This window comes from Nanorana parkeri, unplaced genomic scaffold (genome assembly GCF_000935625.1).
Source record: "Nanorana parkeri isolate BGI_ZX_2015 unplaced genomic scaffold, ASM93562v1 scaffold74, whole genome shotgun sequence".
Taxonomy (NCBI): Eukaryota; Metazoa; Chordata; class Amphibia; order Anura; family Dicroglossidae; genus Nanorana; species Nanorana parkeri.
The window spans coordinates 2197520-2224194 of record NW_017306342.1 but is presented as its reverse complement, the minus strand read 5'-3'; the positions used below and the strand labels follow the sequence as shown (position 1 = coordinate 2224194).

General features: G+C 42.4%; 1 protein-coding gene across 2 annotated transcripts in view; it reads right to left on the bottom strand.

Moving 5' to 3' along the window:
* The window catches only part of SLC27A2 (solute carrier family 27 member 2), a 40145-nt gene that overhangs the window by 8480 nt on the left and 4990 nt on the right, over nucleotides 1-26675 (bottom strand). Inside the window, exons 2-7 of one of the 2 annotated variants that reach the window (XM_018576685.1) lie at nucleotides 13131-13340; nucleotides 11700-11858; nucleotides 10080-10204; nucleotides 8743-8937; nucleotides 3120-3210; nucleotides 334-532 (exon numbers count right to left, since the gene is read on the bottom strand). In XM_018576685.1, the coding sequence (XP_018432187.1) occupies nucleotides 334-532; nucleotides 3120-3210; nucleotides 8743-8937; nucleotides 10080-10204; nucleotides 11700-11858; nucleotides 13131-13340 (979 nt within the window). The remainder of the gene's footprint in view (nucleotides 1-333; nucleotides 533-3119; nucleotides 3211-8742; nucleotides 8938-10079; nucleotides 10205-11699; nucleotides 11859-13130; nucleotides 13341-26675) is intronic. The other variant, XM_018576686.1, reaches the window with a different exon arrangement.

Sequence of the window (26675 nt, the reverse complement as noted above, 5' to 3'; positions counted from 1 at the left end):
GGGGGGGGGGGGTGATGATGTCACCAGGACAGGAATGCACAGGCAGCAAGCAATAAAAAAATTGTCATAGGTTCTAACTCTTCCTCGTTCTACTATAAATGTGTTTTTGTCTCTCAATATTTCACTGTTGAAATGCTTTGCCCTGACAGGAAGAAAGTGTAAATCAGATCCATTGAACATACATATAGAAATACATGTCACTAGAATAAAGTAAAGCTTTGCATGGTTCTCCATGTGTCTGTAACAAACATTACGGGTCATTGAAGTTCTGAGAAAGTTCTCCATCAATTTCCAAACTGACAAATGTGTAATATTCGTATGTTCCTAACTCACCTAAATGTGTCTCCGACTCTGTCATGGAAATAAATAAATTTCTGCTGGTCGACCATTAAAATATCCCCAGTGTTAAAATACATGTCTCCTTTCCGGAACACGTCCTTAAGTATCTTCTTCTCTGTGTGAGTCTGGTCTCCGGCATACCCTCCAAATGGGGACAAGCTGGTAATCTTACTGATCAGAAGCCCAGGCTGGCCTACGAGAAGAGAGATAATACCGGTCAGGCAAAGATACAAAGGATAACTGGTACAGACTGTGATTAAAGGTAAATCTGTCATGGAGAAATGAGGAAGCCACAACTGAAGACCTCCTGAAAATGCTAGTTGCCTGGCTGCCATGCTGATGCAATAGATTTATTACTAATGCGTGGCTCCACCACTGGTCCATAACAAGTATAGATATAGAATTATGATATACTCACCCGATCCCCGAGGCTTCCGGCTGTGGCAGTGCTCCCTGTAGTCTCTAGGCATCCTCACGTCCTATTTACAGTGTATAGAATATGATGACGCAGGGAGCTTAGACCGCTGTAGCAGAGGGGGAGAGAGGCTCCAGGGGCCGGTCTAAGAGCAAGTCGGCTTGAAGGATCGGGTGAGTATGACTTTTTTTTTGGCCCTAGATGAAAATGAGCACTTAACACTTGCAGTGCAGGGATAGACCCAATGCAATGGTTAATCATTTTTTACCTGGAGTTCTACTTTAAAAACACATATAAAGATGTATTCATGATTACAGAGCTGCAATTATAATTGGTGTCTTATATCTGACTGAAGTTCAGCTTTCAGAGGGAGGGGAAAGATAAACGAAACAGCAGCAAACAAATTACCATCTAAGTTCTTTTTTATATTTTTACTAAGCGTGTGTGTTTTGAAGCCGTTCATAGGTCCGGAATATTAGAAAGTCCAGAACTCACTTGGCCCAGTATGCTGTAATATAGATACATAGATAATATAGAGGCAGCCGAGTGAATAACGACCCGAAGTAAAGTGAGCCGAATGCTGTTCGGCTATTCACTTCAGGCTTGTACGGCGGATTTCAGCTGTACACCGACTGAAATCAGCCGTACATGGGGTGGCTTCGGGTGGCTGTGGCTGGCTTTGGGTCGGCCAAACATGCTCAGCATGTTCAGCTGACCCGAAGTGTAGAAGGAGTTCGACTCAGCCGATCCAACATCTGGATCGGAAGAGCCGAACCTCCGGTAGGCTACTTGCTGCTGTTCGGCCTTTTCTCATAGATGCCGAACAGCATTCAGCTTGGCTATTCTGCCCGGTACCTCTGTGGTACCAAGCAGAATAGAAAAACAGTTAAAAAAGTAGAAGAAATAAAATAGAAAACGATTGGGCAGAGCTAGCAGTAGCAGCTAGCTCCGCCCAACTGTTTTCTATTGGCCGGGCGGTTCTGCTGCCGTCAAAAAAAAACAAACACCATAGGAATGCATAGCTAGATTCTTATTGGCTATTTCACCTTGCAATAGCCAATAGCAAACTAGCTATTGCACCCGCTTTCTGCTGCTGTCAATCACTAGAACAGGACCTAATGGAGAACTGCAGGTCCCCCTCTGCTGATTGACCGCAGCAGTAGGCGGGTGCAATAGCTAGTTTGCTATTGACTATTGCAAAGTGAAATAGCCAATAGGAATCTAGCTATGCATTCCCATGCTGGCTTTTTTTTTTCTCTGACTGAGGGCGGCCAGCGGCCCCATGTCAGAGAAAAGAAAAAAAAACAGATCGCAAGGAAAGGTTTACTCTGCTCGACCGAGCAGAGTAAACCTTTACGGGAGAAAGTGTTTCTCTCCTGGGCGGCCGGGCGCCGTATTAGACTCCCAGAGCGTCTGGGAAAGTAATGACAGATCAGCTTCCCTGGTTACCGGGTAACCAGGGATGTCATCTGTCATTGCACACGGAGAACCCGGCGAGGCCGTTGTGATATCATAGCGGCCACGCCGGGTTCTCAGTGTGTAATGACAGATGATCTCTCTGCAAGTGTCATCTCACGGCTGGCTCCGCCAAGCTGTCAGAAGCAGGCTGTCAGCTGTCAGAAGCGGCCAGCTTCAGCTTTCACCTCAGCTCAGTCGAGCCGAAGCATATGCCTTCGGCTCGACTGAGCCGCTCGGCCAACTTCGGGAGCTGTACGGGCTATAGTGAATAGCCCGTACAGCAGCCCTTCGGTTCTACTGGGGGTCCTGGGGCCGAAGCATCAGCCGAAGCTACGTCTAGATCCTTAGGCAGCTTAGTGAATAGACCCCACATTGTTTGGTTCCATCTATAAACTGGCATTCCCTGAGCATTAGGACATCTCCACTATGTCACAATATTTATGGGTCTGCTGTATTCACACTACTAACATGAAATCTGTATAGCGTATTTTCTTATAAATGAATGTCTCCTTATTTCCCACTTTGCTTGGGCTGATTTACTAAAGGAAAAGAAAGCTTTCACCTTGCAAAGTGAATCTTCACTTATGGCTTACTAAATAAAGTGAAGTGTTTTTAATGATGATGAAAAAATTAATATTGATCTTTGAGAGTCTGATTTGGTTCTTCTGAATCTTTCTTAATTATGTAAATGAAGTGAAGCCATATTCACTTCAATCATCCAATCTGATACAAGCAAAAGTCCTGTTTTCATGATTGGGTATTAAAAGGGAACACAGCTTGATCGTATTTACTAAACTAAGTGAGCATTACAACATGAATATCTATACACATTTAGTAAATAAACCCCAGGAACTCAAGTCCGTCGAGTGGAGTTCCTTCATAATAGAATAATGCATTCATTACACACCTCTCTTGGCCTTGACACAGCGACCTTTGGCGTCTCGGATAGGCTCGTCCCTTTCAATGTCATATTTAATAAATTCAAATGGAAGTACTTTCTGTTGAAACAAATAAGATACTTTAGAAATTAAAAATACACAATAACAGCTGAATTTATACCAAGATAATGATATATATATTGAAAGACATCAGCAGTAATTAACCCTTGGCAGACTGTGTGCATGGCATGGAGTTAAAATAGTGATAATGCCTTTTTTTTTTTTTGCATTAAGTATTTATAGGAGAATTTTGCTTTATTCAATATACTTGCATGCAGTAGTAAATTGAGGCATTGCAAAGGATTGGCAACATATGATTCTGCTAGTGGACCGCTTGTGCTGAGACATGTTGTCCTGCTAAAGAAAGTAAGAATCAGCCTTCTTCTGAAAATGATACCCAGTAAACTGATGAAAAATGTGCTTTCAGCTCTAGTACACAAAAAGTCACATACTAATTTTGCTAGTAAATCATAAGAGCAGTGGCGTAACAATCGCCATAGCGACCCAGGCGACCGCTATGGGGCCCGGGCACAGGGGGGCCCGGGCAGGGCATCCCTCTGATGCCGTGTAGGCCGCCTCGGTCGCTATGGCATGTAAGGGTGCTGGCTGTCACTGACACAGCTCAGCAGCGGCTGTGAAGATCACTGACAACCTGACAGTGATGTGTGCAGCGGCTTCGGCGCTTTTCCCCTCACAGCCGCTGCAGCGCTGTGTCAGTGACAGCAAGCAGCTGCGGCAGAAGAGGCCGGCGTTCGCAGTAAAGGAGGAGGCGGGGCCGACCTAAGAGAAACCCCGCCCCCTCTTACATCACTGGCCAGCGGCCTAAGAGCAGGCGGGGCCCGTCGATGGAAGAGGAGGCAGGGCCCGGGGACGGAAAAGGAGGCGGGGCCTGGCGACTACAGAGGTGGACAGCGCTGACAGGTAAGAGGTGTGCAGCCCATCTGAGACCCTGCAGAGCCCACAATAGAGACTCTATGGTGGGCTCTGCAGGGTCACTCTCAGGTTGGCTGTTTGGTATATCAGGTGGGCTCTGCAAGTGGCATAACTAGCAATCACGGGGCACCATACAAAATTTTGCTATGGGGCCCTGTGATTTCTAGTTACGCCCCTGCATAAGAGATATGCAAAATTATATGAGACGTTTCAGCATTTATCATATTTAAAGAGTACTGTGCTTCCTGAAGTGTGGTGCACATTTCCCCTTTTAGTGGCTCTCTATGGGGCTGGGATTAAAATGGCGGACTTGGGGGAGCACAGAGAGTCTGGGTCCTTCCCCCCGACTTTATATATCAAGTAAAAGGGGATTGCGTTGTTTGACCTTGTTCTAAGGTCTGTATATAAGGTGAGCAGCACTCTTGTGGGTGATCGGTAATCAGGAATTGGTGGAGTTAGCGTGAACCTATCACATTAAAGCTGTATATGCACCGTTAATATTACATGTATGAATGCAAAGCACTTTATTGATTAAGTTATTTTGTATTGACGTGGATATAAGTCAATTGTAATTGGATCACATTTATATTTATGTGACACATATGTATTATTTATTTCACATGGTATAGAAAGATATAGCGCAGCACATTTGTATATTTTTTGGAGCCCAGAGATGCAAACTTTTAAAGCTCACACGTTTAATCAGTAGTTTCCTCTTATAGTCCATGTGCAAAAAAATGCTTGCTCTAGTGCAGGCTACAAAGCACTAAAGTAAGAATGTCAAAATGGTGTTTCCTGGGTCCTGTGTGTCATTCCCACTCCTTTTTTGCAGACCTCAGTAGTTTAAAGCACTAAATTTGAAAAAAATAACTATATTTGAATTGAATAAAGCATCGTCTGTTCACCAGTTGATAAAGGCTTGACTCCTTTAGGTAATCTTACATCTCAGTATGTCAGGAAATGTTTTATGACCCCTTTACCTTGGATACGGTGTTGTAAGTAGCAATGATTACTATGATGCTATTTACCAAGGTGCTATTAGTATATTGTTATTATACAGGATTAATATCGCACCATAGAGACCGTATAGTTACAATACAATTCAATACAGTAGTGTTAGGAGGGTCCTACTTGTAGGAACTTACAATCTAAAGGGAGAGACATCCATTGTGAGGAATGGGTTTAAGGAGAAAGTAAAAGTATAGTATTTAGGTAAAGGTCGGATAGGCTTCCCTGAAAACATGAGTTTTTAAGTATCGCCTAAAGGCAGACAGGATAGGAGATAGTCAGACAGATTGGGGTAGGGGGATTGTTGTGATCTTTTTCTGTAATTAAACTTAGTTAACACCCACCACCAGCCAAACCACAATGGGCAAGATTTGTAGAAACTGCATCCTTTTCTCTTCTAAATTGCTCTGGGAAAACACATACCTCCAACATCCTGTTTTATTATATATATATATATACATATGGAATTTAGGAATAATATATTACAGAGTGCTTTACAGAGAGTATGGATTTGTTCTCTTCAGCCCCTGTCTCCTGAAGAAGCTCACAATCTAATTTTCCTTCCACACTTGGGCCAATTTTGGAAAGATGCCAGTTAAACCAGAATTCCATTGTAGGACCAGAGCACCCAGAGGAAACATGCGCAAGCATACAGACAACATACATACTCTATGCAGAGAGTGTCCCATGGGTGATTCAAATCCAGGACCCAAAGCTGCAAGGCAACAGTGATATCCACTTTAGGATTTGTGCCTTAGAGTATCTTATTTATGATGCTTAAGACTTGAGAAGAAGGAGCATCCTTTTGCACTCTATAATTTTTGTGCTCTGATACTTGAACTCTTTCTGCGCTCTTCTGATAGAGTAGTAGTAGAGAGACCCTTTTAGATTAGCCTTAAATAAGCCTCCTATGATGCAGTAGCTGTTGTTCCTGCTTGTGCCCCCCAATTCCTTCAGCTAATAATAAAAGTGTAAACCCTAACAATGAACATATTCATTCCCTTTAGATCTGATAACTATAATATTGAAAGCATGTTGCTATACAATAAAATGTCTCCTGCCAGAAATCCAATGCTGTCCTGTGTCCTGTGCACTCTGCAGTGTTACCTTAAACAGTCTTATCTTCATGTCCAGGTTACCTCTATGAACTGCAGAACATAACCCCCTATGTTATGATAATGAGAAGAGGGAGATGTATTTTCTAGTTCTATTATACTTTCTGTCCTAGGATGACAACACTGCTTTTCCATAGATACAGTATACTGAGTGAGCATTGTCATCCAAAGACTTCCTGTCTGTGCAATGAAATACATTTATACCTGTTTAACCCCGTTAAACCTGTGCAAGTAAAGGTTCCCATTCATTTTCCACATCAAAGTTAACTGATAGATCCTGTACACAGTTTTTAATAATTTATGCATAGACAAACAGCTCACAAGGACACATAGTCTGCTAACGGGTTTCAGCTCTGAACCACCTTCATCTTAACAGACTTCACAGGAAGTATGTTACTGGCAAGATCGTAGGAGAAATGTGAAAAAAAGCCTGAAAAAAAAAACTGCTGCAGCCATCACATCTAAGGACTGGAAAGCTGCAATATGTTCTTAATTATTAGTCTTTGTATTGTAAAACAGCTACAAATTAAGGAAGGGCCACCAAGCAGATACATATATCAAATATAAACAAAGGAAGAAACAGCATAAGTCTGGTGGTTGTGAAGAGACATCATTTGAAGTACATTGTACTGTGGACCCTGGACTGTTTTTATGGCCCCTATCAGTTAAATGGCATCATGCATAAGGGTCAGGATACACAAACATTAGTGTTTTCTGGTGACATTTTGTGGATTTGGAACACAGTGTTGCATTTTGAATTGAATCTTTGAGCGGTTAGGTTGAGCAGTTAGGTTGAGGTGGGATAGGCTTCCCTGAAGAGATGTGTCTTTAGTGAACGCATAAAGGCAGTCAAGGTGGGAGACAGACGGACAGGTTGGGCTAAAGAGTTCCAAAGGTTGGGAGAGACTCTACAGAAGTCCTGGAGGCGAGCATGGGAGGAGTTGACAAGGGAGCTGGAAAGCAGGAGGTCTTGGGATGAGCGGAGTGGACGGTTAGGGTGATACTTTGAGACAAGGTTTGAGATATAGTCGGGGGCAGAGTTGTGGATGGCTTTATAAGTGATTGTTAATATTTTGAATTTTATCCTTTGGGCTATTGGAAGCCAATGTAGGGATTGACAGAGGGGGTTTGCAGACACTGAACGGTTGGGTAGGTGAATGAGTCTAGCAGCTGCATTTATGATAGACTGAAGGGGGGATAGCCTGTGTAGTGGAAGGCCAATGAGGAGGGAGTTGCAATAGCCAAGACGAGAGATAACAAGGGAGTGAATGAGTAATTTTGTGGTTTCCTTGGTGAGGAAGGGGCGTATTTTGGAGATGTTACGAAGGTGAAGGCGGCAGGATTTGGATAGTGATTGGATGTGGGGAAGAAAAGTGAGGTCCGTGTCAAGGATGACACCTAGGACCTTGGCATGGAGGCGGGTTGGATAGTTGTGTTAACAATCTCAAGGGAAAAGTTGGGGGAAGGTGCACAGGTGGGAGGAAATATCATGAGCTCAGTTTTTGAAAGGTTGAGTTTTAAGAAGTGTTGCGACATCCAGACCGATATGTCAGTTAGTAGATTAGTGTCACGCAAGAGTTTTTTGGGTATTGGGGTGGCCAGGGCATGCTTTAGAGGGGAGGGAAAGATGTCAGTAGAGAGTGAGAGATTGAAAATGTGAGTAAGAGAGTGTAGGATAGAGCAAGAGGGTGACCGAAGTAGTGGTGAGGGAACAGGGTACAGGTGGCAAGTGGTGAGGTGGGTGTCAGAGAGAAGCTTTGTAACCTCCTCTGTGATGACAGGGTCAAAAGAGGAAAGTAACAAGTATGATGGTGGGTCTAGTACATGAATAGGGGAAGGTGACTGCACAATGGCGATCTGATCCCGAATTGTATCTATTTTGTTTTTTTAAATGAATCGCAATGTCTGGGCAGTGAGTGAGTTAGTGGGTGGTGGCGGTGGAGGACATAGTAGAGAGTTAAAAGTAGAAAAGAGTTGACGAGGTTTGGATGAGAGTGTGTTAATGAGAGTGACGAAATAAGTCTGTTTGGCAGCAGGGAGGAAGGAATTATATTTTAGGAGGGAAGCTTTGTACAAGGTGAAGTCTTGCAGAGATCTAGTTTTTCGCCACAGTCGTTCAAGAGCGCGGCTATGTCTTTTTAGATGTCTGGTTTCTTTTGTTTGCCACGGTTGTTGTGGACGTGTTCTATGTCTGCGTGAAAGTGAGCTGTTGTAGACAGAAATAGCCAGGTCAGGGCAAGAAAGGGGTGAGATTTTGTCATAGAGGTAGTCAGTAGCAGAGTAGAGAAGAGAAGGGTTGCGGTGGCAAAGGTTTCTCCAGGTGACAGTGTGCCGTGTAGGTGGATTCAGGGTTGGGGATAGGGTGAGGGGGAAACTGACAAGGTTGTGGTCTGTGAGCAGGAAAGGGGTATTGGAGAGGTTGCAAGGAGTGCATAGGTGAGAGAAAACAAGATCTAGTATGCTACCATCAGAGTGAGTAGGTTATCTTCTAAAACCCTTATGACCTACATCATCAATTATTATATTATTTCTTTACCTTTATTAAGAAGTTTTCTCTGCCCACTGCGCCAACTGTGTTGGTGTAGTTGATAAACAATACATTTCCTTCTGTAGCTGCATAAAATTCATACATCTGAACATCTCCAAACCTCCTCAGAAACTCACTCCAGACATCGGTCCGTAGACCATTTCCAATGGCCATCCTCACATTATGAGATGCGTCATCATCTGTCTGAGGAACAACATTATTTGAACAGATCAGGATTGCAAATGTGTACTGTGCAATATCAGGTGTAGAGTCCAGTTATCAATCTTGATTTCTCCTGTTACTGACTACAAAGACCTCTAAGAGGCGTGTAAGAAAGCTAGTGAAGTCCACGTGAATCATCATGTTACCCAAGTAACTTTAAGTAAATAATTACTTTACAAATATAAATGATATCTTACAGGTAGGGTTACCACCATAACTTTACATACATAAATGACAGTTATGAAGTGTGAAAGCAATACCCTTTTAAATAGGGTTATTTACAGTAAAAGCTCCACAGGAGCAGGTTCTAGCCAAATTAGTAGATTGCATAAAACCATGTATGTGTTTTTAATAGCACAAAATATAACTAGCTATTTATATTTATAGGCTACAGCACTAAAGACTGTTAATTTGCAGAGTATGCAATTGCCTCTGGTATTTTGTTTTCCTTTTAGAGCAAATTTAAAGGAGAATTATGGGGAGAGTGAAATGCACTCATCCCCATAATTAGAGCTGAGTTTGCTAAGTTCCCAATTTTCTCCCTACAGTGATGACTCAGTCACTGCTCCCCTTCCCTCTCCGTTGCTCCAACACTGACTCTAGAGAGGCAGAGCCAGCTGTCAATCAGGCAGCGGGGTGGATTCCGACAATATTGTCGGGTTCTGTCCCAGCTGCAGTGCTGCTCCACGCTGTCAGCATACTCTATAGTGGGCAATAGCCCGCTATATGTTGAGTTTTGGATCACAGGAGGACATAACATATGTCCTCCTGTGACACTAAAGAGAACTATGGCAAAAAAAGGTTGGGCCATAGTTCTCTTTTAACCATGCTTTATAGGTCTGGATTAACTGCAAGTTTAGGATTCCCAAGAATGCAAAGTGTTTTATTACATTTATTTTATTTTTGTCTATTGTTTGAACTTGATCTGGACATCTGCCATCCAAGCTTAACACCCAAGTCTTGCTTTAGCAATATTCCAGCTGACACCTGGATGGGAAAGTATTTTTTTCTGCATACACATCAATAGCATATTAGGGTGACTGACTTCTGAAACATGTGTAGTACTTTTTCTGACTAATTCACACATGCATTACAGTTATATGGTGAACCACAATAACAGGTACCTTAGGAACATTGCAAAGGTATCGCAACACTTCTCCAATATATTGTATAACAGTCACATTATACTTCCTGCAATCATCCCAGAACTGGCTGGCAGAAAACTTCTTACGCAACACTAGAGTGGCACCTGAGAGCAATGAGAGTAAATAAACACCAAAGACCATGAACAGATTATGAAAAAGAACAATTACTACTGTCATGATTATCAGTATAGTTCATGTGTCACAGAGCAAAACACACACATGCACACATATTAGGTTTTGTTAGAAGCAGCCATTCCTCCACGTATGTGCCTCACATAGGTTCTGAGGCATTACACTGAATACTTTAGCATCCATTAGCATTCAATTTTGAAGGGATGGCAAAGGAACGTAATCCGAAAAATGTATGAGTGTGAATGTGACCATTTTTTTTGTATTTTTTTTTTTAGCACAATGCGTCAACACAAAACGTGTCAACTGAAGTTAAAAACAAAATAATATACATATATATATATATATATATAAAAAAGAAAGATTGGCAAAAAAATGCAACGGAACGCAATGGAAGTCAACAGCGAATGGCTACTCCCATCCAAGCCTTTTCACAGTGGTCTTTTGTTTCTTGATAGAGTCCCACCAAAGAAAAAACTGTTATACGGCACAGTAGGAGAGATGGGCTGAGGAACAATAACATAATGATTCCAGCAGCATTTACCAATAGTTCTACCATCTGCTCTTCCCATTATGATACAATAAGTGACAGCAGGCAGTGCCTCTAAAGTTACTGACTGACTCAAATCATAAATTAAACATTTTAAGTAAACATTTTCTTAATGCGATTTATAGATTTACTTAATGTACTTGACCATGCTACTGAACGCAACTTCACCCTTTTGTGAATAACCCTGTAAATATCTTCGATCCTGAGGGATTTAACTATTTGTTATAATGATTGCACTACTTATGAGATAACTGTCTCTCAGTACCAAGAGAAAATCATTATAAAATAAGTTGAGCCGGTTCATCAAATGCTCTTTGGATAAAAGACGTTGCTTGTTTTTTAGGGAAAACAGGGTTATTATTCACCAAATAATACTGACAAAACAGAGAAATGCAATGTCATTGAATCAATTATTTTAGAATACAGACCTTGCTACTAAAACAACCTTCACAAATGATTTAAATACAGATGTCATCAGATTATGCCAGAAAGATAGAAGTGTAACAACTGTATAGCCCTTTTATAAATAACTTATCATCAATCATATAGTGGAAAGTTAGGGGTTAATTTGTAAAAGTTAGCGCCCCTTGATGGTGCTGACGAGTATAAGAAATTCTATGCCATCTAGGGGCACCAGTGCAGTGTAAACGGCATCTGCCCGGCTATATGCCAGGCAGAACTTTTATAAGTGAACCCCTTAGTGTCTGCCAGTGTATCTCTCAATTAGAACAGGCAGCAAGACATCAGCCTGCCATAGCCAAGAATGCATAACGCTGTGTGCATCAGCACTGTCAAAGTTTGAGTGTGATAAATGTGCAGTGAACAGATTATTCCAGAAAAGAGTCAGAATTTACCAATTCGTCCCTAATCACAACATACAGATGAACAATCCCCTTGAAATGTAGAACAGAAACGATTACCTTTCAAGATGCATCCATGGACTCCTATGAGCATAGCTGAGCTGTGGTACAATGGAAGGGTAATATAGATTATATCTCTGGGCCTGATATTGCAGATGTCAAAAAAGCCAGTAGCTAACAGAATGCGGCTGTGAGTTATAATAGCTGCCTTTGGAAGCCCTGTAGAAAATAAAAAGTAATCGATGAGTTAGCATTATTAGGCGTTTATAGCCAAAAACGTTTATTTCTTTTTGGAAAAGGGTAGAGAAGACTTGTGTGCAACTTTACTCGGAACGCTCTGGGAGATGTAGCTGAATATGTTATACAGGAACACCATATACAAACATGCATTCTAAAGCATATACTTTCCATTTATAACATCGGCATTGTAATAGGAATACATACTAGAGTTATTTCTGATAATAAAATCAAAGCTTACTTGAAAAAAAAAAATCCCTTTTATGTAGTGAGTGCTGCCTTCTGTCTGCCCATCGCTTTCATCAACTTCCTGGATTCCCAGTGTGCTTTGCATCACTTTCCCTGCTACTTGATGTGATCCAATCTCGATTTTTCAAGACTACATATCCCATCATGCATGGCTTCCAGCAAAAATCCCTTTGATCAGAGTGCTGCCTTCCATCTGCCTATCACTTTCAACAACTTCAACAACTTTCATCAACTTCCTGGATTTCCAGTGTGCTTTGCTTCTCTTTCCTTGCTGCTTGATGTGATGCAATATTGATTTCTCAAGACTACATATCCCATCATGCATTGCTTCCAGCAAGAAATTATAATGTTACATTGCTCAGACGTTAGTTAGAGTTTAGAGGGCAAAGTCTGTGAGGTGTGACACAAGAAAATGCATATTCACATGGCTGAGTGAAATTGTGTCTGTGCATTGAGGGAGTACATCCTATGGGCATCTTCAATAAGTATTTTACAAATTTCTAGATCAATATGGTTATTAGGAGTGGGATAGAACTTGTGTACATTCACTATAGCAATACATATTTATTTTTAGTTTTTGACCATAAATACCCTTTATTACAAATACACTGCATAGCATTTACTATAAGGCTACATGGAACCAATAAATGACCCTATAGAATGGCTCCATCGTGGAGATTTCTCCTCATTCTTAATCCCTGTTACACCAGGATAAGAATTGAAAAGAACTGGCAGAGCTTCCAACCCTTCCTTAGATTTCTAATAGTGTTTTTCATTGTCTCTGCCCCAATCACGACATTTCCTATCACTGCCAATAGAAAAGGAAGTGAGGGAAAATCTTTCACAGTGCTAAAACTTGACAGAAGTTCTAACGTTTCACTATTATGTACCAAAAAGTTTTGGCAGGAGTTGAGATTTCGGTTACAGGAGAAACTCAGAAGTAAAAAGACTGCAGCCATGCCATTGTCACCAACAATTTTGGTGACAATGGTTGTCACGTTTTACCTGTTGTTCCTGATGTGTAGATGTACATGGCAAGTGATTTTCCAGTGATAAAAGACCTTAAGGATTTTGGAACGGATTCAGACGATGCAGCTTTTACTTTGTCCAAAAATGTTTCAGTCCCCTCACCGACAGGTGTCTCCGAGACATAAAATATTTTTGCATTTTCTTTCCTGAGTTCCGGCATCACTTCATCTATGGCATCTTTCATATCTTTAAGAGAAAAAAAGAACATTAAAATGATAGCAATATATGCTTGATGGTAAAGCAGCAACACAATGTAAAATAACCAGCAATGTGATTCCGTGGTTTAGACTGAGCCATGACGTACAATGCTTGTTTTAAATGACAGCACAGTGGTCCTCTGGATTGCATTGAAGTCCTACAGAACTAAGGTTCTGGTCTCAAATTTCATCAGAACAATATCTGCACAGGAGTTGTAGATTATACAGAGGATTAGGAGGGTTTCCAGACAGTGGCCTAGTTTTCCATTACAGTACAAAATATACCGTATTTGCCGGCGTATAAGACGACTCGGCGTATAAGACGACCCCCTACTTTTGTGTTACAATATAGGTTTTGGGCTATACTCGTCGTATAAGAAGAGTATAGCCCAAAATAATGTTTAAATGCACCCTCTAACATCCATGGCGGTATTCCCGAGTGTGGCTCGGGGTTAATTTTCAGTACCATAAGCAGTAACCCCGAGCCACACTCTGTCACAAACATGTGTAATGTAAAACACAAAGGAATATGCTTCCCGCATCATTCAGGGACAACAAGGGCAGTGTTGAACTATTTTTCAATACATTTGGCAAACTGTCAGATTAAAGTGAAACTAGTGTGAAGTCCCCAATAATTTGTTTACCCTGTAAGAAAACCCAAAATCAATTTTTCACTATGTTGGGCACCATGTCTTACTGTTATCTTAAGGACATATTATTTCTGTGAATCTATTGCAAAGTTCGCTACCTGGAGATCCTGCCAGTGCAAGCTGACAGCAAGCTGTTGCATTTGGGGTGCCTATAAGATCTATCAGATAGTTAGATCAATGGCCAATGAAGGAGCTCACATGGCAGCCTGACAACTCTGCTGCTAATTGTGCAGCTGTGGCTCATTGTGGTCAGTCTGCAAAAGGAAGTGATGTTACTGGCAGCAACTCCAGTTAACAAACTTTGTAACAGATTCACAAAACATATTTGCTTAAGAAAGCTGTATACAGAGACATGATGCCAAACATGCTAAAAATACAGGCTCTGTATTAATCAATAAAGGCTTTGTATTAATGAATACAGGCTTTGTATTCATTAATACAAAGCCTGCCGTGATTGGCTCAGCGCGGTATACTGTATGTAGCAGATTTACGGGGGATGTTTTAAGGTCTCAAAACCCGTTTTATAAGCCGGCAAATACAGTATTGGTAAGTTAACTGGCTTATAACCAGTTTGGCCTAGAGTATGTGCGCACAGGATGTGCAGGGACTGATGTAATAAAAAGCACGGCATTCGATAATGTTCCGTGTAATGTCAGTGATAAAAAAGGGGAAAATTTGTTTATCTTTAGAAGGTAAAAGTAAACTATATTCACTGAATATTCAGAAAATAAATATATAGTACACTGTATGAATAACTAGTACAACCAAGTTTAAAAAAATCAGTCCTGTCATAGATAATAGATAACAGTTATATATATATATAATAAAAGCAAAGTTTATTCACTTTAACATTAATCTGCTTTTGTGACCTTTTTTTATGGTGTAATCACTGTCTGTACTTGCCTAATTTTCGATGATCTTTGTAACCTAGCTTATCTGTTATGTTCTTATCGAAGATCACCTTTCAATGAACTTCATTTGTATGTATTTTTCCTTTTGTGATCCTTCCTAATGCTGCTGATGTAGGGGTAAATAGTGCATTGAAATAGAGATCTCTACATTAGAGCAAAAAGAGATACAACTGAAGAGAAACGATAGGCAGAAGGATTTGGTTCCAAAAAGAGAGACAAAAAATCACAGGTCAATTGTATAAGCTGAAGTGCAGTGAGGTGGTTAATTAAGACGAAAAAGAGGAATAACTGTATTTATATCTGGTCATCTTGGACACAGAAATCTTGAAACTATAAAGATGCTACATGAAGATCAGCATGCCAGTGGCATAAAAATTGACCCATGCATTCAAATAATGAAGTATAACAGTTACATAAAGGAAAAAAGACCTACAAATTCCTAAAATTAGCACAAGCAATGTTGGACAACCCCTGCACTTAATTTACTCCAATCTATATAGTCCTATGCAAGCTTAGAATTCAGGAAAGAAAAGGTATTTTCTCAGATTTATTGATGACTACTAGTCTGTAATATACACAGAAAATATGAAGTTCCAGATAAATGTGAACAATGTCTTGCACAGATAGACACCACATTTGGCAAAATGCCTAAAATACTCCGAACAGATAATGGCACAGAGTACACAAGTGGTAAAACACAAGCTATTCTGATGAAGCATGGCTTTAGGTTCTAGATTGCTGTACCATACAATACAGAACAAAATGGTGTTGCAGAGAGAATGTGAAAGTAGAAGAAGCATGCTTATTGATGTGACAATGTCAACAACATACTAGGGAAAGGCAATTATGACTGCCTGCTATCTCCAAAACTGCTTATCTGTAAAAATTTCCATATGAGCCATGAGATAGAAAGAAGCCTGACCTCAAACATATCTAATTCTTTGGAAGCAAAGCATGGGTAAATGTTCCTAAAGAAAAGTGTACAAAATGGAAACTTTGTGCTAAGGAACGTATATATTTGTTGGCTACAGTGAGTCTCAAAAGGGTTGAAGAATTCACTATCCAGACACCAATAAGGTAACAATCAGCAGAAGTGTAATTATTAATAACAACACATATGTGTCAAAAGCCTCACAAAGTGACACAGTCAGCACCCTCTAAACAACAACCTGAGCAAGAAGCGCCATCAGTACTGCATAAAAAGGAACAGAATATCACTACAATTAAAATTGGTGTCAGTGGTGTTATCTTCTGAAATGGAAGAAGCTGAATCACCTGTAAGCTCAGTCAGAAAATCTGACTAAAGGTGCCCATACACTGCACGATTCTCGTACGAGAATCGCGGGAAATCCTGCAATCGTACGAGAATCGCGGGAAATCCCGCAATTGTACTAGAATCGTCCAGTGTCTAAGGAGCATGCTAGAAAACCAATGGTAAGATTTTCGGCTGGTTTGAATGATGCTCGGGAGACAAATGCCGAACGGGCCGGTGTGCGTACGCGCACACTGCCCGTTCAGCATTGCGGTCATCGGAAGCCCGCCCCTCGGGGGGCGGGCTTGCGATGATCGCAAGTACGATGGGCAGATCGTACGTTTTTTTAATTACTTTACAACCATCGCAAGACTAAAGTCTTGCGATGGTTGTAAAGTGTATGGCCACCTTAAGGGTATCCCAGCTATATGCTTGTCATATATATGGTTAATGCAGCACCATAACCTGAGCCAGTATCATAGGAAGAAATGTAAAAGCTTTCTATTCATGAGAAGCAAGTGTGGATTAAAGCTGCACATAACGAGGGGACATTTCTCAAGCAGCCTCCAGTTCAGGAACGTAAAGAATGCATGGGTGTCAGCACACCAATGGAAACAGCTTACCTAAAGTTAAAGGAGAAAATGTTTTACCTAACAATAGACAAGACAGACAGACATTGCAACTATACATATCCAGATATAGGAGCCTCCATGTCACTTCTCTGCAGATGTGTAAGAAAACACTGGCAAAGGGACTGCAAGGGAATTAAAAGAGAACTAAAGCCAAATCATTTTTTTGCATTAGTTCTCTTTTGGGTCACAGGAATACATTTACTAATGTCCCCCTGTGACCCAAAGTCAGCATCTACTGCCCGCTATATTCTGACAATGTAGAGTTGCGCTGGTGCCGGGAAAGATCCCAGCAATATTGTTAAGATCCACCCGCTGCCTGATTGACAGCTGTGCCCGCCCCCTCCCCTGTCTGTCTCTCCAATGAGCGCTGGAGGAACAGAGTGGAGAGGGAGGAATCCCTGCGGGGAGCGGTGGCTGCCAGTGGTGAGCTGAGTGATCAGTGATTTGTGATCGATCTGTTCTTGAGCTATAGAGCCGGCATGTGACAGCCGCAGTGTCACACACCAGCTCTAAGTATTGGGAACAGTACATTTTACTTTCCTAATTGTTGTACTTTAAAAGAGTCATGCAATACCAAACCACACTCAAGACATGAACCTGAGACGAACTGCAAATAGTGACGCATATAAGACTATATATGAGAAGGAGTTGTTGAGTGGGGGTGTTAGTATGTTAGTATGCTGTTTATACAGACATAGATGCAACAACCATTCTCATATATTATACTGTGATAAATAGTTCTACAACTAGGTGCTAGTTTGTTTTATGTTTAACGCTTGAATAATGTATTGTTCTTTTTCGTGAACCTACAAGGTTATGATGTTTTCTGTTCTGTGATCCTGGTGTTTTCAATAAAGGAAGCAGAGCTCAGCCATGTGTCCAGCACCATGTGACTGGTGAGAGCCATATCTGCAGGAGTTTCCCCAACATGGTCCCATGAAATATACACCTTCAGTTTGTTGAAAATGTCAGTTGCAGTGATTTCTTATATTTGTAGACAGCATAATGCAAGATTAATGTTTCATTGCTTACTATAGCCTACAATCAGTATTCTATTTCTAGCATGTAAAAGTTACATCAAAACCGCAACTGGATTGATGGCATCAAGACTAGTTCCGCGGTGATATGTCTATTGTCAACTGACAGAGAACAGTTACAGTGGCTTGCCTAGTAATGATTTGAACCTTGAACTAATGTGTTTAGCAACCAGTACTAAAGTCTACATCTAGATGAAAGCCTCCAATCACAACAATAAACTAGGTGAAAGGGTAACATGGCTATCAAACAGAACAGCAACAGTTCAAAGGGACAACTTTGGATTCCACTGGTTACTTTTCCTCTTTACAAATTGGCATCTCATTTAGGTGACAGTTACTGAAAATACAGAGCCAATGCTACGCAGTTACAATAATCCATTCCGAGAATGATCCTAAATCTGAGGTACGACCAAATAATGTGAATATGAGAACGCAGCTAGAGGTCTGCCTGAATCTTAAGAACACCCAGGCCAGGTTGGACTGTGGTGCTGAAGCTAGAGTCTGTAGATGTCAGAACAGACCATTGCCAATTATCAGCAGATATTCAATTTCCGGTGGACTTAAAGGGTATAGTATAGTGTGTTCAATGAATACAAATTTTGAGTTCTTATTGTGGATTTTTAAATAGCTTTTCCATATTTTTGTAATTGTATTAAATATAGAGATTAGCCTCTAGAGGGCACTCTCAGTGCAGTAATTCTGCTTCTGTGCGACAGCTGCTGAGCTATCAGCCACACCGGGAAGGCACTGTTTTCACATGCATTGCTAGAAGCAGCAGTAAAGCACAGCCATTGTGTAGCACTGCAATGCTTGAAATAGAACCTGCATATGAAATGAACAAATATGGTTGTCACTCTGTATATTATTACAAACGGCATATAAAAGATGTCAATAAAGTGTAGCGCTGTATGTAACTAAAAAATAATGACCATCAAAGTAATGATGCCCTAGTGTATGAAGAGGATACAAAACTTAATAAGTAACCTATGAGAAATAATATATACTGTGTCTATAAAAACAAACAATGAAAATAGAACACTTTGGGGTCTATTCACTCCGGCCGCTCGGCCAGCTTTGGCTTTCAGCACGGCTCAGCCGAGCCAATGCATATGCATTCGGCTCGGCCATGATCGGGAGCTGTACGGGCTATTGTGAATATGTGTATTCTATTTGTGTATCTTATCTCTTCATATGTGTTAAACTTGTGTAAAAACAAATCCAAAGTATGATCAAAATAAACAACCACTAACAATATCAAATTGCTCTCAAAGTCCACCATAATTATATGTGTGCTGTCTCTCAGTGAAACCCTTCCCGCACATCAATGTAAATTCTACCAATATGAACACCTCAACACTCTTTGCTTTCTCCGCGGAATTCCCACCATAAAACATCCACTCCTTGCCTATCACCTTAATTATTAGACCCATCCAGAGGTCTAATGCACAATTTTTTTAGAAGTTAATTTAAAACACAGCTCGTTCCACCGCCTCCCTATTCCTCTACACTTCACTCAAATTGACTAAAACCGTGCAATTCCAAATAAACAAGCTTTTTAATTTGCATCCATTTATGCAGGTCCCTGTGCTACATTGCTGTTGGTACAGTTAAGAGATTGCAAATTGTGTTGTGAATGTTAGTAAAATCATTCATACAAATTATCTTCCATAGACAGGGCAGCCATCAGGGGGGTACGGTCGATACCCATGTCAGGGGCCTGCGCAGCCTGGGGGGCCTGGGCCCCTACCAGGGTCGGCATGGCAGAGGTGACAGGAGAGGTGGTGGAGGTCCAGCGGCGGGAGAATCCTGGCCCCAGCAGTACCGATCTAGCGGCGATAAATGCCGGGCCCATTGGCGCCGGTCCAACTGGCGGGAATGGCTGGTCCCCAGCAGCGCTGGTCCGGCGGTAGGAGGTAAGAAACATGTGCAGTAAAAAGGACCCCTGCAACCAGCTCACCTGAGACCCTGCAGACCCCACCATAGAGAGTTTCAGATGGGCTGTGCAGGATCTATGGTGGGCTCTGCAGGGTCACTCTCAGATGGGCTGTGTGGAGTCTCAGGTATGTGTGGAGTCTCAGGTGGGCTATGCAGGCTCTCAGGTGGGCTCTGCGGGGTTCTGGAGTCCAGTGCATTACTAAGTCCTGAGTCCAGCGTGTTACTAAGTCCTGAGACCAGTGGATTGCTAAGTCCTGAGTCTAGTGTGTTACTAAGTCCTGAGTCCAGTGTGTTACTTAGTCCTGAGTGCAGTGCCTTACTAAGTCCAGAGTCCAGTGCATTACTAAGTCCAGAGTCCAATGCATTACTATGTCCAGAGTCCAGTGCGTTACTCAGCCCTGAGTCCAGTGCATTACTAATTCCTAAGTCCAGAGCGTTACTAAGTCCTGAGTCCAGTGAGTTACTAAGTCCAGAGTCCAGTGCGTTACTAAGTCCTGAGTCTAGTGCATTAGTAAGTCCTGAGTCTAGTGCATTACTAAGCCCTGAGTCCAGTGCATTACTAATTCCTAAGTCCAGAGCGTTACTAAGTCCTGAGTCCAGTGAGTTACTAAGTCCGGAGTCCAGTGCGTTACTAAGTCCTGAGTCTAGTGCATTAGTAAGTCCTGAGTCTAGTGCATTACTAAGCCCTGAGTCCAGTGCATTACTAAGTCCTAAGTTCAGAGCGTTACTAAGTCCTGAGTCCAGTGAGTTACTAAGTCCAGGGTCCAGTGTGTTACTAAGTCCTGAGTCTAGTCCATTACTAAGTCCTGAGTCTAGTGCATTACTAAGTCCTGAGTCCAGTGCATTATTAAGCCCAAAGTCCAAAGCATTACTAAGTCCAGAGTCTAGTACGTTACTAAGTCCAGAGTCCAGTGCAACGCTGCTCATCCATAGATACAGTACAGTGAGTGAGTGTTGTCATCTGAGGACAGGACATGTGTTATTGGCAGGATCACCAGGTTAAAAAAAAGCCTGAAAAATGAAAGTATTAAAATCTCAAACCTTTTTCAACAAATGTAGAAGAAACAAATATACATTGCCCAGCAAAGTATTTCTTTAGATCTTTGCCCTAACTCTTAATCAATTTATTTCAGACTTCGCTAAACCTCCTGTCCAGTACAAGATCACAAGGGAGAGCACAGTCTCCAGCAGCCGTCAATCTATTAGTTTTGAGAAGGGAAGAGCAGAGAACAGAGGGATGGCTTCCCTTGCTGTGTCTTTATGGAGACACACACAGCTTACTAGCACACACAAGGGTGGTTCCATAGGACCCTGCAAGGGAGAGGAGCTACCCTAAAACAGGCTATCAGGGCTGGGCTGAGGAGACCAGCTGATTCTGAAGAAAACAAACATTTTTAAACATGAAGGAGCAGCATCCATTGTAAGTTATTTCATCAGCATTTGAAAATCGCTTAAACACATTTTGACTTTAATATCACATTAGGGATGCAGCCACAACATCTAAGGACTAATAAGCTACAATATATATATATTTTCTGGAGTTTAGATACAATTTAAACAAAACGTAACCCCTAATATTATTGCAGTGAATATAATACTATTACGTATAAAATGACTGCCACACCATGTCCAGATGTCCAAAGATTTGTGGAAAGCTTAGTTTCCCAAATTGGTCCAATACTGTCTACTAGATTTATTTGGAGAGATCTGCAGGGAATGGAGCATAAGATGCCATTTATAATGGGTAGGATAGCGCTGTACACCAATTTGTTATGGTGAAATCTTGTACATTTCTGGCTTTTCTTCGCTCTATTTAAAGAAACATGTTCAGTGGTTTTGTTTCCGGGGGAATCTGCCATTTTCAGTTTTCAACCATTACATCTGGTTTTGCCAGATCTTATTGAAATAGGCCCAGTTATAAATTGACATATGTGGAGTCTGAAACTGAAAATGTGCACGGTGACTACAGCCCTGTGTTCATATAATCTCTTCCTCTTTCTCTCGGTTCGGCAGTTCAGTTTAGCAGGTGTGTTCCTTTTATTACTAATGTGATAGAACTAAGCTCCCTTCCAAGTAAAACGTGTCTGGGAGAGAAGTTTGGCCTTCTTTTGGCCTAATTAGATAGCAGTGAGCCACGTGGTGCTCGGTTGTGTTTGTTAAACACGTCATGGGATTGTGGTAGCCATGAGCTGAGGAGTTTCTAGGGGCCACATTAGCCAGGATTGGAAACAGAGAGGGAGCGATTCATAGGAATTATAACAAAAATTGTTCTACAGGGGTGCCCACTGATCTACCAGTGATCGCGATGTCCTGTCTTCTCTGGATCCCCGCTGCAGTCGGCGGCGGGGGACGGAGCCGCTATCACAGCAGCACGCCGAGCAGTGAGGAGAGAGAGAGAGAGAGCCGCTCGGCTTGGATCTGACAGCCGGCAGCTCTCTCTCTCCTTACTGCACATGCTGCTGTTACAGCGGCTCCGTCACAGGCCGCCCCCCCCGCGGCTGCAATGCTTTTTTCTCTTCTCCTCGGACCTCCCGCTGCCTCTGCTTGGGAGAGCAGGGGAGATCCAGAAGAGAAGTTGCAGCCCCCCTCTGTGCATGGCCGAGTGGCAGAGGATCGGTACATATCAGTGATATACCAATCCTCTGTGCAGGACAAACACTGGAGCGATCAGCTGATTACTCCAGTGTTTGTAAATAACTGGGGACACATAGTACTATGTGTCCCCAGTTATGAATGAACACGATGTGATTTACATCACTTCCTGTTCATTCATGAGTTTCTCAATGGGGAGTAGCACTCTGTACAGAGGCTCCTCCCCATTCAGAAACTGGATGATAGTAAATATTTTCTGAATTAATGGGAAGCCTCTGTACTTTCCATTCATTTAGAACAGAGGCTGCAGAAAAAGAAAAAGACACACTTTGTGTCCTCAATTTCTTTTTCTATTTTAAAAGGGCAATATCAGGGGCTGTTTAGACCCCTAATATTTGCCCAAAGCCCCCCCAACAGTAAAAAAAATAAAAATTAAATAAAAAATAGTAAAAAATAAAAAATCCTGGAGGCAGGGCGCTGCCATGTCCCCCGCCCACAGTTTGATCGCCCGCACAATAGGCACATTAGTGCCTACAGTCCGGTCCAGTGTGATCTGCAATTTTCAGCATTTTTGCAGATCGCACTGGACCGGAACGCAGTCACTAATGTGCCTGGGTTCCAGGTGCAGGCAATCGCACTGTGGCTGAGGGGCCTGGCTGCGGTGCACCCCCATGCCCCCTCCCGCCCCTGAATGCAGGTGTTTTTCGTTGGTAGATCTCATTGAGCTCGTCATTTTAAAAGTAGATCTCCGAAAAATTGTGGGCGCCCCTGTTCTACAGTATATGATCAGATCTCCAAGGGTTTTTATGAGTTTCGAGCCTCTGTGCACCCTAGGGTTGCCACCTTTCCTTTAAACGAAATCCAAACACTCTAACGCCGTGTGCGGCAATTTTCTTTTTTTTTAATATAGAGGAGAAAGTGAGGAGAGGCAGCCAGGAGAGGGAGTAAGGAGACCAGCTATAGCGAACTACAAATTCCAGTGATACATTATACAGCAATACAAAATAGTGTGAAGCTACATACTCTATGTTGTTCTGAGTTGGCACCCTGTTCTCTGCAGGTGGCCTGGTGGCTCTCAGATGGGCTGTGCAGGCTCTCAGGTGGGCTGTGAGACTCTCAGGTGGGCTATGCGACTCCCAGGGCTGTCTGGGCTATTGTGTCTCACCAGGGGTCCGCCGGCAGGCAGCACAGTGTCAGGTAGCCGGAGGAGAAGGGGGAGCAATCACAGATGAGGCTGCTGAGGTTCTCGGCAAGCACAATCTTGGGCGGCCGCATCTGCCTGAAACCCGGATCTTCCTCTGAGTTGAGGGCGCCTATAAACAGGCACGGGCTGCCCGCAGCTCAGAGGAAGATCCGGTCTCAGGCAGATGCGGCTGCCTGAGATCGTGCTTGGCGAGGACCTCTGCAGCCGCATCTGTCAGAAAATGTTAAGTGCTTGTGTCGGCACTCAGTGTCTTGTGTCCGGGTGCCCGCTGGCTGAACACCTGGATACAAGACTCCAAAACCGGACTGTCTGGGTGAAAACTGGACCGGTGGCAACCCTAGTGCACCCTCACATGCTGCTTCCTGTAGCTCAGACTTTTGAGAGCCGCACACAGATCTGGATGCATCATGTTTGCGTTTGAGGCCGTACATCACCTATGTGTGGCTGTCAAAACTCGGGGCTGCAGGAAGCAGCCTGTGAAGATCCTATGTCTTCATTGAGTTTAAATGAGCTGCCCTCACGCTTCTTCCCTTCATCAACAACCGGCCCTCCACGCTGTATGAGGCAACACACTACATGTGAATGAGGCCTTACGAAATCTGAGCCAAGGAGCATGTGGGTGTGCATGAAGGCATAGTTCTCATCATATACAGCTGTGTCTATGCTAAATTCCAGGGGGAGAATAGAGAATGAACCCATTGGGGCGCCAAGTCTCCATGGTCCCAACAGGGCACAGAGGAATTACGGCATGTTACTGGAGCAAACAAGCACATTAACAGAACATGCCTATTTCTAAAGGGGGCTTACTGACAACACAGCTCAGTAATGGTCTCTCAATAACATGTCCTATCACCAGTCCAACTACCTCCAGAAGAGACAGAACAGAATTATTACAATGTACTTCAGGGTAGATGTAAACAGTGACAGACAATAATTATACTCCTCTCTGGCTGCTGAGTCAGGCCCATAACTCCCCATAGGCTTCACTTAGTCTGGGGGCATCTATTTTAATTAGCTGTTACTACAACGTTGGCGTTGCCATTATTATCCTCCACAGTGTCTTAATTTTTAACCCTAACCCTAACCCTAGCTACATGTAATCATAATTTTATCTTAAGAATAGGCATCATGAGCATAGAGATTGGTTACTGCTCTTAATCTAATTGATCATGTTTAGCTTATGTTGTACAGACACAAAGATTTGTTTTTCTGATTTCACTAGTCCTGAGCGTCTCTTATAATAATCTTTGCACATAGGGGTAAAGCTGGCCATTGGATCGGCCAAAATTCAATCTGTGGGTAGCCCTGCCAGCGCCACCCATCTTAAAAAAATTCCATTGAAAATTTGAAGAAGCCGGTTACAAAATTGTCAGCCAAACAGTGACTGCAGCCAATCATTCAGGTATTCTGAAAGCCGCGGGCACCACCTGTCATAATACAATAGCCAGCAGGGGAGATTCCTCTATCCACATTGTTTAGCATGAATGGGGGAATCGAGTGGCTTTCTATTGTTCAGCCCACAGGGCTGAAAGAGAATAAACGATATGGTCTTGTATGGCCAGCTAACCATTACTAACTGATATAATTCTGGTGGTGACTGATGTAGTATACATGGGCCCTTAGCATTCCTCCCAAACACACTTTCATTGAATCCTATGAGCAGTGTTCTTGTAGTATACATGGGCCCTTAGCATTCCTCTCAAACACACTTTCATTGAATCCTATGAGCAGTGATCCTGTAGTATACATGGGCCCTTAGCTTTCCTCCCAAACACACTTTCATTGAATCCTATGAGCAGTGTTCTTGTAGTATACATGGGCCCTTAGCATTCCTATCTAACATGCTGGTTAGCAAATAAATAAGCAGGTAGGCCTCATGTGTGAAAGTGTCTGACAAAAGAATTACATTGCCCATAGCATATAGTGCTGCCACCAGGGCAGACGTTTACCAGCTACACCAGTAAAATTGAGGTTTGTTACTTTGTCACTGTAAAGCCAGCCACATACATTTTAGGGCCGGCATCAATGGGCTTCGCTGGGCAAATTTTGACATCACTTGAGTATGCTTCTGATATCCTTCAAAATGTATTGCATGTGCACTTGACCTGCAGTTGACCTGCTTTGCATTTCCATAGACTTGTATGGGGAGAGAAGCAGCTCTGAATCAAACATAATCCCATTAATACAGGCCCTTACATTCTGAGTGTACTATCTCTGTACAACCTCCATTAGATGTACCAAAACTATGTACTGAAGAGGGCCTACCAAAGTGATCCATTCAATTTGTATTCAATAAGGGACAACCTTAAACTACATAGTAGTTGTTGGTAGATCTAAACTAGATTGTACAATGAAATTAGATTGTAAGGTGTATGTTCAGCTTTACAGTGCTGGAAACAGTTTCCACGCTGGGAATGTGCATTTGAAACAAGCATCAAAAGACATAAAAACAACAACAAAAAGGACACCCTTGGGGGCGTGGCCAACCATGGTGGTGTGAAGACGTGCAGCCGCAAGCTCTGCTACACCGGGGCTCCCTAAAACTGACTTTTCAGCACAGCGAACGGATTTTTGAGCCCCTATGCCCGACGACAAAGTCTCACCCGGCGCCCCTGTCTCATCATCTACCCGGGACATCGCCTCCTACCTATCTCTTCCTTGTCAACTTGTCCTTGACACTCTTACTTATCTCCCCCTTTCCTTCTCTCTGCACCCTTACCCACTGGAACCCACACCACCTCGACCTCCCGGGTTCTGATACAACCGACTACTTATATCTCTGTCCCCTCCCCCTCTTCCTTGGTTTTGTATTGTATTGAAATCTTTAATAAAATCAGATTGGAAAATGAAAAGGACACCCTTTCCTGTTTATCAATAATCTGATAGGACCTCTGGGTCAAACACAGAAATACTGGTCTGGCAGGCAGAGCTGGATTTACTCCCTCTGCTGCCCCAAGGCCAGGTTCCCCCCTCCCCGGCAGGGTTAGTTTAAATTTTTTTTTCTTTCTTTTTTTAACTTTTTATCACTTTTTTATTTCTTTAATTTTTATTTACTTTTTAAAACATTTTTATTTTTCTTATCATCTTTTACTTTTTTAGATTTTTTTTCTC